The 17,770-nt window shown below is 47.5% G+C and overlaps 1 protein-coding gene across 2 annotated transcripts in view; it reads right to left on the bottom strand.

The window, feature by feature from the left end:
• The window catches only part of LOC142310279 (uncharacterized), a 69,419-nt gene extending 54,296 nt beyond the window's left edge, over nt 1–15,123 (bottom strand). For both annotated transcript variants that reach the window (XM_075347780.1, XM_075347781.1), the window contains exons 1-2: nt 15,027–15,123; nt 11,668–11,759 (exon numbers count right to left, since the gene is read on the bottom strand). In XM_075347780.1, the coding sequence (XP_075203895.1) occupies nt 11,668–11,670 (3 nt within the window). In that variant the 5' untranslated portion in view covers nt 11,671–11,759; nt 15,027–15,123. The remainder of the gene's footprint in view (nt 1–11,667; nt 11,760–15,026) is intronic.
• Nucleotides 15,124–17,770: the final 2,647 nt, after the last annotated feature.

Genomic DNA, 17,770 nt, shown 5'->3' with positions numbered 1-17,770 from the left:
TTCAAACACTTTGCTGTGCACATGTTCAGTCTTTTCTTATTTCTTTGTTCTTCTTCAGGGTTTAGAAATAGTGATGAGCGAGTACTAAAAAGCTCGGGTGCTCGAAGCTCGGGCCGAGCATCCCAAGATACTCGTGTACTCGGGCCGAGCAACGAGCCCAATGTTATCCTATGGGAGACCCGAGTATTTTTGTGAAATGACCCCCCGGCAGCATGGAGAAACCCTAAAAATGTCACAAAAGTCTCAGAAGAGTGCTCAAATGACATGGCAACAGCATGGGGAAGACCCCTTGAAGCATTTATCACTGAAAAGTCACAGCTGTGAACAATTTTGTCCGCGTTTTACGCCATTTTTACGGACTCACCAGAAAACCTTCCAAAATGACCCCAAAATGATTTTTCATGGCGGAAATGTTAAGGGCACATACCCAATAGTGAGATAGAGCTGGTGTATGTTACTTTTTGAGATTAATACATGAAAGATTTTACGTGAAAACATTGTGTGGCACTCCGATGTCCCTGAGAAGAGACGTACATGAAGGCCTCTTGAGTCTAATGTGCCCATTTTGAGGAAGTGAGTCTTTGTAGTATTTTCCTTTGCCAGGGCAGTCCAAAATTGTGAGGTTCACCAATGCCCCTGCATACAGACGTGCATGAGGGCCTCAAAACATTAAGTGTCCATTGTCAGGAAGTGGGTGTATTATAGTATAGCCCTTAGGCAGGGCAGCCAAAAATTGGGAGGCTCCACATTGTCCCTGGATAGAGACGTGCATGATGGCCTGTAAACCTGAAGTGCCCATTGTAAGGAAGTGGGTCTATTTCAGTATAGCCCTTTGCCAGGGCAGCCAAAAATTGGGAGGCTCCACATTGTCCCTGGATAGAGACGTGCATGATGGCCTTTAAACCTGAAGTGCCCATTGTAAGGAAGTGGGTCTATTTCAGTATAGCCCTTTGCCAGGGCAGCCAAAAATTGGGAGGCTCCACATTGTCCCTGGATAGAGACGTGCATGATGGCCTGTAAACCTGAAGTGCCCATTGTAAGGAAGTGGGTCTATTTCAGTATAGCCCTTTGCCAGGGCAGCCAAAAATTGGGAGGCTCCACGTTGTCCCTGGATAGAGACGTGCATGATGGCCTTTAAACCTGAAGTGCCCATTGTAAGGAAGTGGGTCTATTTCAGTATAGCCCTTTGCCAGGGCAGCCAAAAATTGGGAGGCTCCACGTTGTCCCTGGATAGAGACGTGCATGATGGCCTTTAAACCTGAAGTGCCCATTGTAAGGAAGTGGGTCTATTTCAGTATAGCCCTTTGCCAGGGCAGCCAAAAATTGGGAGGCTCCACATTGTCCCTGGATAGAGACGTGCATGATGGCCTTTAAACCTGAAGTGCCCATTGTAAGGAAGTGGGTCTATTTCAGTATAGCCCTTTGCCAGGGCAGCCAAAAATTGGGAGGCTCCACATTGTCCCTGGATAGAGACGTGCATGATGGCCTGTAAACCTGAAGTGCCCATTGTAAGGAAGTGGGTCTATTTCAGTATAGCCCTTTGCCAGGGCAGCCAAAAATTGGGAGGCTCCACATTGTCCCTGGATAGAGACGTGCATGATGGCCTGTAAACCTGAAGTGCCCATTGTAAGGAAGTGGGTCTATTTCAGTATAGCCCTTTGCCAGGGCAGCCAAAAATTGGGAGGCTCTACATTGTCCCTGGATAGAGACGTGCATGATGGCCTTTAAACCTGAAGTGCCCATTGTAAGGAAGTGGGTCTATTTCAGTATAGCCCTTTGCCAGGGCAGCCAAAAATTGGGAGGCTCCACATTGTCCCTGGATAGAGACGTGCATGATGGCCTGTAAACCTGAAGTGCCCATTGTAAGGAAGTGGGTCTATTTCAGTATAGCCCTTTGCCAGGGCAGCCAAAAATTGGGAGGCTCCACGTTGTCCCTGGATAGAGACGTGCATGATGGCCTTTAAACCTGAAGTGCCCATTGTAAGGAAGTGGGTCTATTTCAGTATAGCCCTTTGCCAGGGCAGCCAAAAATTGGGAGGCTCCACATTGTCCCTGGATAGAGACGTGCATGATGGCCTTTAAACCTGAAGTGCCCATTGTAAGGAAGTGGGTCTATTTCAGTATAGCCCTTTGCCAGGGCAGCCAAAAATTGGGAGGCTCCACATTGTCCCTGGATAGAGACGTGCATGATGGCCTGTAAACCTGAAGTGCCCATTGTAAGGAAGTGGGTCTATTTCAGTATAGCCCTTTGCCAGGGCAGCCAAAAATTGGGAGGCTCCACATTGTCCCTGGATAGAGACGTGCATGATGGCCTGTAAACCTGAAGTGCCCATTGTAAGGAAGTGGGTCTATTTCAGTATAGCCCTTTGCCAGGGCAGCCAAAAATTGGGAGGCTCCACATTGTCCCTGGATAGAGACGTGCATGATGGCCTTTAAACCTGAAGTGCCCATTGTAAGGAAGTGGGTCTATTTCAGTATAGCCCTTTGCCAGGGCAGCCAAAAATTGGGAGGCTCCACATTGTCCCTGGATAGAGACGTGCATGATGGCCTGTAAACCTGAAGTGCCCATTGTAAGGAAGTGGGTCTATTTCAGTATAGCCCTTAGGCAGGGCAGCCAAAAATTGGGAGGCTCCACGTTGTCCCTGGGTAGAGACGTGCATGAGGGCCTCAAAACATTAAGTGTCCATTTTAAGGAAGTGGGTGTATTATAGTATAGCCCTTAGGCAGGGCAGCCAAAAATTGGGAGGCTCCACGTTGTCCCTGGGTAGAGACGTGCATGAGGGCCTCAAAACATTGTCCATTTTAAGGAAGTGGGTGTATTATAGTATAGCCCTTAGGCAGGGCAGCCAAAAATTGGGAGGCTCCACGTTGTCCCTGGGTAGAGACGTGCATGAGGGCCTCAAAACATTAAGTGTCCATTTTAAGGAAGTGGGTGTATTATAGTATAGCCCTTAGGCAGGGCAGCCAAAAATTGTGAGGCTCCACGTTGTCCCTGGGTAGAGACGTGCATGAGGGTCTCAAAACATTAAGTGTCCATTTTAAGGAAGTGGGTGTATTATAGTATAGCCCTTAGGCAGGGCAGCCAAAAATTGGGAGGCTCCACGTTGTCCCTGGGTAGAGACGTGCATGAGGGTCTCAAAACATTAAGTGTCCATTTTAAGGAAGTGGGTGTATTATAGTATAGCCCTTAGGCAGGGCAGCCAAAAATTGGGAGGCTCCACGTTGTCCCTGGGTAGAGACGTGCATGAGGGCCTCAAAACATTGTTCCCATTGCAAAGGAGCGGGTCTCCTGTCGTTGTAATGTCCATTCTGCAAAGAATGGGCGAAAAAATTTACCACTGGGGGTATACCTGAAACAAAGGCCTAAGTATTGCAATTTGTAACGGTCATCATCATGGTGGCGCATGAGGAGAAGGAGGAGCAGTCCAGCGATTATCCAAAGTCCAGAAGTGTGTACCCATGGGTGAGTGGAGGTACATGGCAAACTTTAAATTCCGCTCTCATTTGCTGGTGGTGTGGTGAAGTCTGGCCCAATCCAACCCTTGTTCATCTTGATCAGAGTCAGCCTGTCAGCATTTTCAGTTGACAGGCGGGTGCGTTTATCTGTAATGATTCCACCTGCGGCACTAAAAACACGCTCTGACAAAACGCTAGCAGCAGGGCAGGCCAGGACTTCCAAGGCGTAGAGAGCCAATTCATGCCACGTGTCCAGCTTGGATACCCAATAATTGTAAGGCACAGAGGAATGTCGGAGTACAGTTGTTCGATCTGCAAGGTACTCCTTCAGCATCTGGGCAAACTTAGGATTTCTTGTGGCACTACCCCGCACCTCAGGGGCTGTGGTACGTGAGGGGCTGAGAAAACTGTCCCACATCTTAAAGACTGTTCCCCTACCTCTGGCGGATTGGACTTGTGCCTCTCTCGGCTGTACGCCTCGGTTGTCCACTGATTCATGACCTATGCCGCTAGCGTTTTGTGAGGGGAATGCTTTGCCTACTTCCGTGAGTATGGCCTTCCGAAACTGCTGCATTTTGGTTGACCTCTCCTCCACGGGAATAAGAGACAAAAAGTTCTCCTTGTAGCGTGGGTCTAACAGTGTTACCAACCAGTAATGATTGTCGGCCAAGATGTTCTTAACGCGAGGGTCACGAGACAGGCAGCTTACCATAAAGTCAGCCATGTGCGCCAGACTCTTAACAGCCAGGACTTCAGTAGCCTGACCAACAAGATGACTGAACATGCTGTCCTCCTCCTCCTCCTCCTCCTCCTCCTCATCTACCCTGTCCTCTGGCCAGCCACGCTGAACCGAGGATATGACTGGTGTGCATGTCATATCCTCAATTTGGCCGGAGAGTTGCTCCATGTCTTCATCCTCCTCCTCGTCATAGTCCTCCACTGCACGTTGTGATGAGACGAGGCTGGGCTGTGTGTTATCACCCACACCCACTACTGTTTCTTGCTGCAACTCATCGCGCTCCGCCTGCAATGCATCATGTTTGTTTTTCAGCAGAGACCGTTTTAGAAGGCAGAGTAGCGGTATGGTGACGCTAATAATGGCGTCATCACCACTCACCATCTTGGTGGAGTCCTCAAAGTTTTGGAGGATGGTACATAGGTCTGACATCCATCTCCACTCCTCAGGTGTTATGTGTGGAGTTTGACCCATTTCCCGACGGCTTAGGTGATGCAGGTACTCAACAACTGCCCTCTTCTGCTCACATATCCTGACCAACATGTGCAGAGTTGAATTCCAACGCGTGGGGACATCACACACCAGTCTGTGAGCCGGAAGATGCAAACGGCGCTGAAAGCCGGCAAGGCCGGCTGAAGCAGTAGGTGACTTTCGAAAATGTGCAGACAGGCGGCGAACTTTTACCAGCAGATCAGACAGCTCTGGGTATGACTTTATAAACCGCTGAACCACGAGGTTGAGCACATGGGCCACGCATGGAACATGTGTCAGCTGGCCTCGCCTCAAAGCCGCCACCAGGTTCCGGCCATTGTCACACACGACCTTTCCTGGCTTTAGGTTCAGAGGTGTGAGCCAGTGATCTGCCTGCTGTTTCAGAGCTGTCCACAGCTCTTCTGCATTGTGGGGTTTGTCACCTATGCAGATTAGCTTCAGCACAGCCTGTTGCCGCTTCGCCGAGGCAGTGCTGCAGTGCTTCCAGCTTGTGACTGGTGTGGAGGGCACAGTGGATGAGGATGCGCAGGAGGAGGAGGAGGCTGAAGAGCATGACATTCCGGAGCTGTAGAGTGTGGGTGAAACACTGACTGAGGTAGGGCCTGCAAACCTTGGTGTGGGAAGGACGTGTTCCGTCCCTCGCTCAGACTGGGTCCCAGCTTCCACAATATTAACCCAGTGTGCCGTCAACGAGATGTAGCGGCCTTGCCCACAAGCACTTGTCCACGTGTCTGTGGTTAGGTGGACCTTGGGTGAAACAGCGTTGTTCAGGGCACGTGTGATGTTTTGTGACACGTGGTTATGCAACGCGGGGACGGCACACCGGGAGAAATAGTGGCGGCTGGGGACCGAGTAACGTGGGACAGCTGACGCCATCAGGTCACGGAATGCTTCTGTCTCCACCAGCCTAAAAGGCAACATTTCCAGCGCAAGCAGTCGCGAAATGTTAGCATTTAGAACTGTGGCATGTGGGGTGTTGGCAGTGTATTTGCGCCTGCGTTCAAAGGTTTGCTGAATGGATAACTGAACGCTGCGCTGGGACAAGGACGTGCTTGATGATGGTGTTCTTTCTGCGTAGGCAACTGCAGGTGCAGGAGTGGAGGAGGCTTGTTCGCAGGCAGCATGGACAGAGGATTGGCTCGCATGCACAACCAGCGAAGACGTAGCAGTGACATCAGCAAGCACTGCTCCTCGACTCTGTTGTACTTCCCACAAAGTCGGGTGCTTGGCTGACATGTGCCTGATCATGCTGGTGGTGGTCAGGCTGCTAGTTTTGGTACCCCTGCTGATGCTGGCACGGCAGGTGTTGCAAATGGCCTTTTTTGAATCATCTGGATCCAACTTAAAAAACTGCCCGACTCGGGAAGACCTAACATTTGTACAGGCACCTTGTGTCGTCGTGTTGTTCCGGGGAACGGTTGCCTGACTTCTGCCTGGGGCCACCACCCTGCTTCTTACTGCCTGTTGTGATGCTACGCCTCCCTCCCCCTGTGCACTGCTGTCCTCGCTCTGCATATCCTCCTGCCAGGTTGGGTCAGTTACTGGATCATCCACCACGTCGTCTTCCTCTTCCGCACCCTGCTCCTCCTCCTGACTTGCTGACAATTGTGTCTCATCATCGTCCACCACTTGTTGAGACACGTTGCCAACTTCGTGAGAACGTGGCTGCTCAAATATTTGGCCATCTGTACAGACGATCTCCTCATGACCCACTTCAATATGAGCTGGCGAGAGGCCAGAATGTGTGAATGGAAACGTGAACAGCTCTTCCGAGTGTCCAAGTGTGGGATCATTAATGTCCGAGGAGGACGTGTACTCAGCCTGGTGGTAGGAAGGAGGATCAGGTTCAGAAATGTGCGGTGCAGTATCACGGCTACTGACACTTGACCGTGTGGAAGACAGAGTGTTTGTGGTGGTGCCAATCTGACTGGAAGCATTATCTGCTATCCAACTAACAACCTGTTGACACTGGTCTTGGTTCAAGAGCGGTGTACTGCTGCGGTCCCCAAGAATTTGGGACAGGACGTGCGAGCGACTAGATGTGGCCCTTTGTTGTGGCGAAATTAGAGCTTGCCCACGACCTCGGCCTCTGCCTGCACCACCATCACGTCCACTTCCTTGTTCCTTGCCAATGCCCTTGCGCATTTTGCAATGCTGTGCACTGCTGACGTGTATATTCACTACTTGTGCGTTATATCAAAGTGTGTGGAAATTGCACACAAGTGCACCTGTACGCTGCCACCAACAGGCACACACGTGCGGTTTTAAAAACCAAGCACGGACGCAATAATAACCTAACAGGTTTTTTTGGGGAGCGACAATTACAGACAAGTCAGACACTATCTGGACTGTTTTACACTGTGTACACCAGCCCCAGATATGATGAAGGCTGGTATACGGTCACCACTACCCTGCCTGCCTGCCTGCCTGTATACTGGTACAATAGTCCTGACAAGGACTCTTTTGGTCACTAGCCTGTATTCAGACCTGGCTATACCCTGCCTGTATATAGCAACAGTAGTCCTGAGAAGGACTCTGCTACTGTACTCCGACCTGGCTATACCCTGCCTGCCTGTATACAACTAGAATAGTCCTGAGAAGGACTTCTGGTCACACTGTTTGCAGCCCTGCAACTGAAAAAGCTATAAAGGGCCGCAAAGCTTTCCCTGAATCAGCGACACTCTCCCTACACTGACTGTCTGAATAGCTGTGAGCAGAGCACAGCGCGCCGGCCGATATAAAGGCTCGGTCACGCTGTGCAGGCCGGCCAATCACTGCAATTCCACAACTAACAGGGCTGTGGCATTGCAGTGGTCTGCCAGCCAATCCCTGCATGAGGGCTGGCTCTCAAAAGAGCGCCAACATGCAGAAATGAAGACCACGAGTACAGCACGAGTATCGCGAGATTACTCGGTCCCCGCCGAGCAGCCCGAGTACAGCGATACTCGTGCGAGTACCGAGTAGTGACAAGCATGCTCGCTCATCACTATTTAGAAACTGTGGAGTGGATCAAAAAAAGTAACATTCATTCTTCGGCTTCCACTCCATTCTTTAAATGGAGACATAAGGGAAAAGATGCCGGCGGCAAGGTCACTGTTTAAACAACGATAAAACTGCTGTCAGAGCCATGTGAGGGGAAACGATACTGGCTTTTTAATGAAGTGGCCTCATAGAAGAAAACTTTAGGGACTTCGCCATCAGAATAAAGACACTGTGCGCACATTGCTAGTTTCTGCTCTAAAAACTCAGCAAAAATACTCAGTTTGAACACACCCTTAGGTTATGTGCACATGGCGTTTTTTTTAACAGATTTGCTCCAAAAAAAACTCCTCAAAATTTCCTTTAAAATGTAAAACAAACAAAAAAAAAACACGCCTGAAAGGCTTCCTATTTTTTTTTTTTTATTGTAAAACCACTTTTCTGTTCACATTCAGTGGTTTGAGCACTTTTTTTCTGCTTTAGGTTTTGAAAAATGCTTGGTGGGGAAAAAAAGTGCATGTCAATTCTTTGTGGTGGTTCCTTATGGAATCCGCTCCAAAAGGCTGCAAAAAAAAACACTTCAGGAAAAAAGGAACTCCTCCAAAATCTCCCCAAAGAAAGGGCATTTTCTGACGCAGTTTCCAACAGAAAACGCGTCATTTTTTACTTTATAAAAAACTGTGCTCCCATAGACTAAAGGGGGCTTTACACGCTGCGACATCGCTAATGCGAAGTTGTTGGGGTCACGCAATTTGTGATGCACATCCGGCCGCATTAGCGATGCCGTTGCGTGTGACACTGATGAGCGATTTTGCATCGTCGCAAAAACGTGCAAAATCGCTCATCGGTGACATGGGGGTCCATTCTCAAATATCGTTACTGCAGCAGTAACAATGTAGTTCGTCGCTCCTGCGGCAGCACACATCGCTCCGTGTGACACCGCAGGAATGAGGAACCTCTCCTTACCTGCCTCTCGGCCACAATGCGTAAGGAAGGAGGTGGGCGGGATGTTACGTCCCGCTGATCTCTGCCCCTACGCTTCTATTGGGCGGCGGTTCAGTGACGCTGCTGTGACGTCGCTGTGACGCTGAACGAACCGCCCCCTTAGAAAGGAGGCAGTTTGCCGGTCACAGCGACGTCGCAGGGAAGGTATGTATGTGTGACAGGTCTGGGCGATGTTGTGCGACACGGGCTGCGCTTAGCCCGTGTCGCACAACCGATGGGGGCGGGAACGCACACTAGCGATATCGGTACCGATATCGCAGCGTGTAAAGCGGCCTTAACACTATACTTTCAGAATCAGAAGATATACAATAATGCCTGACTACAGGAAGAAGATACATAATATTTGCAGCAAACAATTCAAGCTTTACAAGGCCTTCAATAAATGTCCATTTTTTTATGTTTTGTTTATAGTAATTGATGGCAATTGTGCGATAAAGGGGCAGAGTCCAGCAAGAATAATGAGTGCTGAACTTCCTTGTAGTAGTGCACAAATATATATATATAATTTAATCATCACATATCTCCACTATGTGGACAAGGGTTGGGTCACATCTCTTAGCTGACCTCCATGTTTTTTCATTACGATATATGTATAACATTCAGCCACTCTGCGTGACTTGTTCTAAAGAACTCACTGATACCAGCGCAGTCCTGTAATAGGACGTCATTGGTGTAACAAACTAGTCCATGACATTTCTCCCGTCCTATATATTCCACCATCACCTGTGAGTGATATTATTGCAAAGATTAAGGAACCGCAGCAATTCACATAGACCACGTAATTACAGAGAGGGGTCACCGAGTGCTGAGGAGCAGAGGGTATAAAAGTCACCAGTGTTCCGCTGGCACTGCACAGTCCAAACCTCCTCTAATATTACATATTATCATCAGCACAAAACTGTACCGGACCTTCATGACATGACGGATCATGGCCGAGAAGCTGCATGCAAGCCTTACATCACCAAGCACAATGCTAAACGTTGGATGAAGTGGTATAAACCACTGGGCTCCGGAGCAGTGGGAATGTGTTCTGTGGAGTGATGGATCCCACTTCTTTAGGCCTGAAACACACATCCGTGAAACACGTGCGTGTTTGGTCCGTTTCCGTGTATACTGGAGACACGGCCAAACGTGCACCAATGTTATTGTATGATAAAAGCTCCACGTGCGTTTTTGATACATGTCCGTTTGTCCGTGTCCGTGATCTGTACCTGTCTGCGTTTTGCACGGCAGCATGTCCGTTTTCTGCACGCAACACGGACCCAATCAAAGTCAATGGGTCTGTGCGCACGTCCGAGTGACACGGATGCATCTCTGTTTGCTCCCTGTACGTTTTGTGCTTTTTTCATGTGATGTCGGTCTTTTTTCTTTTTCTGTTTCGTTCTCTCCCTCAGTCCGTTGGTCGGTCTCTATGTCTGTCGGTCGGTCTCTCTGTCTTATCTGTCCCTCTAGCTGTCTGTCGGTCAGTTCCCCCCCTCTCATACTTACCGTTCCCCGATCTCCGGCGGCCGCCCATTAATCAATCTCGTATTCCCTGCTTTACCCGCCCACCGGCGCCTGTGATTGGTTGCAGTCACACACGCCCACCACGCTGAGTGACAGCTGTCTCACTGCACCCAATCACAGCAGCCGGTGGGCGTGTCTATACTGTGCAGTGAAATAAATAAATAAATAATTAAAAAAAACGGTGTGCGGTCCCCCCCCATTTAAATACCAGCCAGATAAAGCCATACGGCTGAAGGCTGGTATTCTCAGGATGGGGAGCTCCACGTCGGGGTTAATAAATTGGTAATGGGGGGGGGGCTCCCCATAACGTGGAGCTCCCCATCCTGAGAATACCAGCCTTCAGCCGTATGGCTTTATCTGGCTGGTATTAAAATGGGGGGACACTGCACGCCGGTTTTTTTTAATTATTTATTTATTTATTTTACTGCACAGTATAGACACGCCCACCGGCTGCTGTGATTGGGTGCAGTGATACAGCTGTCACTCAGCGTGGTGGGCGTGTCTCACTGCAACCAATCACAGGCGCCGGTGGGGGGAGAAAGCAGGGAATACAAGACTGTTTAATGAGCGGCCGGCTTTTTCAAATTAGAAAAAGCCGCCGGAGCAGTGTGAATGCCGTGCAGCGCCGGAGATCGGGGATCGGTGAGTATGAGAGAGGGGGGGACACTTCAGTCACTCGGGGGATTAGCGGTCACCGGTGAATCCTTCACAGGTGACCGCTAATTAGTACACGGCACAAAGACAGAGCCGCGGCATGACAATGAAGTCGGGTGAAGTTCACCCGAGTTCATTCTCATCCCGCTACTCTGTCTTCCGACATGTAGTAACGACATTTTGCATCACACATGTACATTTCACACGGACAAAACACACACATTACAGTTATTTCACTCACGCACACACGGACATTCCACACACACATACGGCTAGCATACGGGATACACACGCAGGCCACACATACCATAAAAACGGACCTAAAAAACGGAAAACGGACCCGAAAAACGGCCCGTTTTACACGGACGTGGTTTTCACGGATGTGTGTTTCAGGCCTTACCTGGAGTCTGATGACCGAGCCTGGGTTTGGTGCACTTTAGGAGAACGTCACCTGCTTGACTGTATTGTACATCATTTAGAGAGTAGGGATTCTACTTGTCAACAACGCAGAGACCCATCTTACCAGGCGGGTACAATGCTGCAGATATTTAGGTGGTCTGATCACTTCTGATATGAATATATGGAGTCATCATTTATTTAATCACCCCCATTATGTAAGCCATGCCATTCAGGCAGACAACTCTTATTTTCCACACACAAATGTAGCGAGTTTTGAACTCATCCTGCCTTTTGTGATATGTTGGCAAATTTGTATAATTTGTGCCATTTTTACTGATTGTAACCTCATCTCTGACGATCACATACTCCAATACTTTGTGTCATAAATTTAGTGCACATTTTAGGGTGCAAAGTTCCCCCAGTGTTTTTTTAGTACTCACCATTTTCTAAATCTTTGCTTCTGCTCCTGAGAAATCCCTTCTTCAGAAAAGCTTACAGTCGTTATACGGTGCTCCCAGGTATGGTCTCAGTGCTGATGAGACACAACATAAAGCAGTGACGGGAGCAGAAAGTTTTCTGCACTTTCAACCCCTCCCCAGACATTAATGGTTACTAACGGGCAATGTCAGCTTGGAGAAGTACACACAGCATAATTTCCTAGGAACCAGATTATCATAAATTACACAAGAACACAAGAGTTGGCAGAGCTAACAGTAGATCTTACTGCATAACAATGAGCTTACATAATAGTCCAGCACACTGATCTCCAACCGTTACAAAACTACAATGTCTATTGTCAGGGCATGCTGGGAGTTGTAGTTTTGTAGCTGTTGGAAAGCCATGACTGAGATCACTACTTTTACTCTAATTGAAGAGAACTGGAGCCTGCATAGAAATATTTACAGGCAATGCTCCATGGGAAAAAAAAGTATGCAAATGAGCGGATATGAGCCAGGAAGCCACAGCTGTAAAAAGTTGCTCATATAGCAATGCCCGTAGAGCAGTGTTCCCCACCGCCAGTCTTAAAGAGCCACCAACAGGTCATGTTTTCATGATTTACTTAGTATTGCACGGGTCATGGAATTTTCACCAGTGCAGGTCATGGAATGATCATCGGTGCAGGTCACGGGATTATTACCGGTACAGGTCGTGGAATTATCACCAATGCAGGTCATGGGATTATTAACGATACAGGTCATGGGATTATCACCGATGCAGGTCATGGAATTATCACCGATGCAGGTCATGAGCAAGCTCAACTTTTGGGGTCCCAGATCCAGATTAAAAGGAACTGTGGAGATGTGGCGCCCCTGAGGCTTCCGTCGCCACAGGTCATTGCACCCCATCCAGCGGTGTGATGCCCCATTCTGGGTGAGGAAGGGAGTGAACACCGGTCCCCTGGTAAATCTACACTACACCCATTGCTAGGAACACACTGGGACCAGGGATAGTGGCAGTTACCCTCCCATGCTGCATGCTGGGAGGGGCAGTAAGACCCATCCCTGCTCCTATAGGGTAGATCAGAGCAACTGGGGAGGTGGGAGGAGCCACATGAGAGCAGACACAGAAAGGAAAGTCTAGTGTGAGCAGATAGAGAGTGGGGAAGGAGGAGGAGGCCTGCAGGAGGCAGGCAAGGAGGAGAAGTGAAAGGAAAAAGAGCTCCAAGTCAGTCAGGAGCTAAGGAAAGAAAGAGACGCTTCCTGGTGAAGATCCTGGGACTCAGAGGGTCCAGGTGACACCAAGCAGAGAACAGAAGGGATCCCAGGGCCACGGGTAGCTGTAGAGCTGCGGTGGCCTGTTCCACAGGAACATCGGTGGAGGGATCAAGCTGCAGCAGGGGACGGTCCCTAGAAACCGGAGGAGTGCAAAATCATCTCCAAACAGTAAAAACCGAGGCCCAGGGAATGTTGTAAACTCCCCGGGCCACAGCCCACAGCAGAACTTCTAGAAAAGGGGATAATCAGCCGACAGGTGACCCCCCAGCCTGGAGGCTGTTGTGGAGGCCAAGCCAGGTTCATCCTACAAAGGCAGGTTTAAGGAGACCGCTGAAGACAGAGACACTTAAGAGAAGGGTACCGGGTTTTGCTCCAAGAATCACCCAGAAACGGCGGAGGTCCCTGACAGTGGTCCCAGCAGTCCAAGGGTTCCTGCCGGCCTTGACAAGAACTGTGAGTAAAGAACCTGAAACTGCACCCTTGGAGTTGCCTCTGTTATTTCATCTGCATAGACACTCATAAACACCAACTGTGCCCCGGGGTATTGCTCCACCTGTGGGGAGCAGTATCATCATTGCTGCCATATCATCACCCCGGAGGCCTCACACAGCAGCGGCGGCTTTATAGCCGCATACCACAGGTGGCGTCACGAACACAAACTTTAATTCAAGCCACATATTCTACTGACACCCACCAGGGCCACGGAGCCGGGCCCAGCCACCACTGACGACCCCCGGACTAGTCCGGCCTGGCACCGGGTGTCCCATAGCTCTGGGGTGGGCGAGTCAGAGACGCTTAATGAGCAACTGTCAAAAGAGGACATGAGCACACCAGAGTGGGTGAGATCATTCCTCTTTATCTAATAATGACTGTGCCCAAACAGAGATGTTAATCTAGAATCTAAGTGAGATATCTCTGAGCACTACCTGCTTTATATCTGAATCTGTCCCAAATTAAATGTATACTACTGATTCAGTTTGATATATTATGGTACATCATTGCCATCCATGATTTACTGAGGCACCAGTAGATAGGATGCACTGGTCCCACTGAACCCACAAGGGACAGGCGACTAGAGAGCTGTACTTGGCGTTTTATTTTGAAAATTTTAATAGAGGAAAGATGATTCTTGCTTCCTTTTAAGGAATAATATTAAAAGTTATATTTTAGGTATTTTTGCTGTATATTTGATCTATAATTCTAAATACCATATCAGTGGCTGATTTATATCAAATTTACTTGTGCCTAGATACCAACGTCAAGGTGCAATTCTCATCTGGGTCCTACTCTAAATGCCATGCCTCTCTTATTCAAACGGAACTATTATATGGGCTAGAATAGAACCTGCAAAAGTAAAATTAAAACACCTGAAATAACCATTTACATTCTTGTCTTTTCTCCTTCCCTTTACTGGAGTGCAACTGCTATTTTTGAATATTGTATGTCATGTTCAGTATGCCGGCAATTCTTTCTAGTTTGTATTATGCAGATCATGGAATTATCACCAGTGCAGGTCATGGGATTATCACTGGTGCAGGTCATGGAATTATCACTGGTGCAGGTCATAGGATTATCACCGGTGCAGGTCATGGGATTATCACCGATGCAGGTCATGGAATTATCACTGGTGCAGGTCATGGAATTATCACCGGTGCAGGTCATGGAATTATCACTGGTGCAGGTCATGGGATTATCACTGGTGCAGGTCATGGAATTATCACTGGTGCAGGTCATAGGATTATCACCGGTGCAGGTCATAGGATTATCACCGGTGCAGGTCATGGAATTATCACTGGTGCAGGTCATGGGATTATCACCGGTGCAGGTCATGGAATTATCACTGGTGCAGGTCATGGGATTATCACCGATGCAGGCCGTGAAATTATCACCGGTGCAGGTCATGACATTATCACCAGTGCAATACTAAGGAAATCCAGAAAACATGACCTGTTTGTGGCTCCTATGGACTGGAGCTGGGGAACACTGCTGTAGAAGACACACAAGGGGTCCCGTATCACATGATCATGTCCTCCAGGGCGACCACACCACCGGTCTCACACATCAGTACTGATAATCCGCTTTACCTGATTGTTTTTTGCTTTTCGGTTCTCCGGCTCATTCCTCCTGAGGTACTTGACTTTGTGAAAATACTCTTTTCTTAATAGAAAGTGAAAGTGAAGGGTGGACGAAATCTCGGGTTACACAGCACCTTCCTGTTTAGCTTCTAAGTTAAAGGCAAAGTCCACGGCTGTTTGTCACAGTTTGTCTATGTATCCAAAACTACGGAATAAAAAAGGTCTTAATGTAATATTGAAACTGTGACCCAGTGGCCGGTGACGGATGTGTCATTCTGCTGATGTGTCTGGTATTTTCAGTGTATTCGTTTTGTCCACACTTATGTCTTCTTTTTGTTTTTTGTTTTTTTTTTAAACATGTTCAATATAATTTGATGCAGCAAACGGACCCTGTTTCTCTTGTCTTTACTGGAGACGCCCTATAACATGTCACCTAACCACAGAATAGGCGATAACTTCAAAATCAGAGGGAATCTGACCACTGGGACCTAAACTCGTCTGCAGAATGGCAAACTTTTATCCCTACTAGAATGGAGCAGCAGTGCTCAGGCCCGACCTCCGCTCCATTCATTCCTTGTAGGGTTACCGAGCATTGCGCCTCACTTCTTCGAGCAGCCCCATAGGGAATGAGTGATCGGACTTCCACTTATCTTCACTAGTCAACCCCTTTAATTATTGGATCTGTCAGGTATACAGTTTTGGGATACAATTGAGGCATCAGATAAGGGTCTGATTATCTTCTCATAGACATGCAGAGAATAGGTAATAGATGTATGTTCACTGGGGGTTGAATTCCTTGGACCCTCACTGATCTCAATGGGGTCACTGAGGCCCTGCAATTTTTTTTCCCTCAAAATGGAGAAAGTACAGTTTATTTTTTAACATTTTCCAATTCTCTAAATTCACTCCTGGCTTTAACAAAAAAGGTTAAAGTTGGATACTGCTCACAGATATCACATAATCCAGGCCCAGCTACAGACATAGAAAACAGCTGACACATTTCTGCAACTTTCCACTGGGTGTTAAGGAGCAAAATAAGACACAGACCCATCATCAGACAACCAATTAATATATCCTGAAGCCCTGGCTGTACTTGGTATAGTAATTAGCAAATTGTAGGAATATTATCACCTTCACAACATATGACGTACATGTACATTATATATCGTGTTCCTGCCTTTGATGTGGGCTCACACACCGAGCCTACACCTTTCTCCACACATGATGGCTGATTTAATTTCTGACAGCAACATTTAACAAGTGACAACACGGGGACACGTCATTCCATGTGGCCACCGGTGTGCCCGCAATGTGATCGCAAGGAGCCAATGTGTTGTCATGACCCCCATGCCTGTCATTATGATTCTTCTGTGATAGGAGATTGTGATTTTGAATTAATCAACAAGCCCTAAGGGCTCTAAAAGAAGACGAGAACCTTACCATCAAACCCGATTTAAGGAGAAATGCTATAGTGGTCATGAATCGCTCTGATTACTTAGAAGAAGTATTTAAACAACTGAAGTATACCTCCGTCTATCAACTGCTGTCTTCCGATCTAACACATCAACTCAACCAGCAGATCATTACCACTCTTAACAAATAGCTTGCTGAAGGCATAATTGATCCCCAAACTTACGACTATTTACATAAAGAACATCCAGTAACCCCAGTATTATATGTATTAACAAAAATTTATAAAAGATTAGAAAAGCCACCTGGGAGCCCCATCGCCGCCTCCACTGACTCACTACTCATCACTCTATTTTTCGGGAAAAAAATTCTGACTCCCCTGATTAAATTGATCCTGTCTTTCTTTTTTTACTGAATACTGGTGCCTTACATGAAACTATAGACAACCTAGATGCAATTACCATAGATGCTCTGATGATCACATTAGATGTCAACAGCTTATACTTTCATCCCTCATGATAAATGCATTGTAGCAGTCCATGACTTAATCTGTTGATCCTCCACAGACCCCATACATCATTCCTGTTTGCATTGACCTTTTTTCTTTTTCAGGATCGTTTCCACCTTCATAAGCAGGGGACAGCAATGGGTTTGAATGTAACACCCCCATATGCAAACAACTACATAGCATCTTTGGAAGAACTGGTGGTATACCCTAACCCCCTCTTTATACAACACTCACTTCTTTGGAGAAGATATTTTGATGATTTCTTTTGAATATGGGGGAGCTCAGTCGAATAACTTTCTGATTTATTTTTTACGGTCCTAGATATGTCTTGGCCAGGCCTAAACTTCCCTATGACCTTTCACAGAAACCATAATAATTTTTTAGATACCACCATTCTTACAAAATTAAAAAGGCCACCTATCCATTAAGAACACTGCCTGAAATACCCTATTACACTTTAAGAGTTTCCATCCCCTTGCTATGAGACAATCCATACCCATATCACAATTCAATAGAGTAAAAAAAAAATAGTCAGTGATCCCACTACAAGTATACAATGTCTTAATGAGATGAAAAAGTTTGTCATGGGGGTTATCCTACTTCTTCCCTCGTACATTCCATGATTGACAGGCAGAGCATATCCCATCTCCAAACATTGGACAGTGTACCCTTTTTCCACACCTGCCATCCGTATGCGTACATATTACATGATGAAATTAGAAAACAATGGGATATTCCAAAAACACCCTACCTCCAGGTGAATTTCAGCTACCATTCCTCCCCTGTTTGAAAAGACCCTCAAAACTCAGAGACAACCTAGTAAGGGCTGATTTTG

Source organism: Anomaloglossus baeobatrachus, chromosome 5, assembly GCF_048569485.1.
Source record: "Anomaloglossus baeobatrachus isolate aAnoBae1 chromosome 5, aAnoBae1.hap1, whole genome shotgun sequence".
Lineage (NCBI taxonomy): Eukaryota > Metazoa > Chordata > Amphibia > Anura > Aromobatidae > Anomaloglossus > Anomaloglossus baeobatrachus.
The sequence above is the reverse complement of the archived record's forward strand: the minus strand, read 5'-3'. Positions and strand labels throughout refer to the sequence as shown.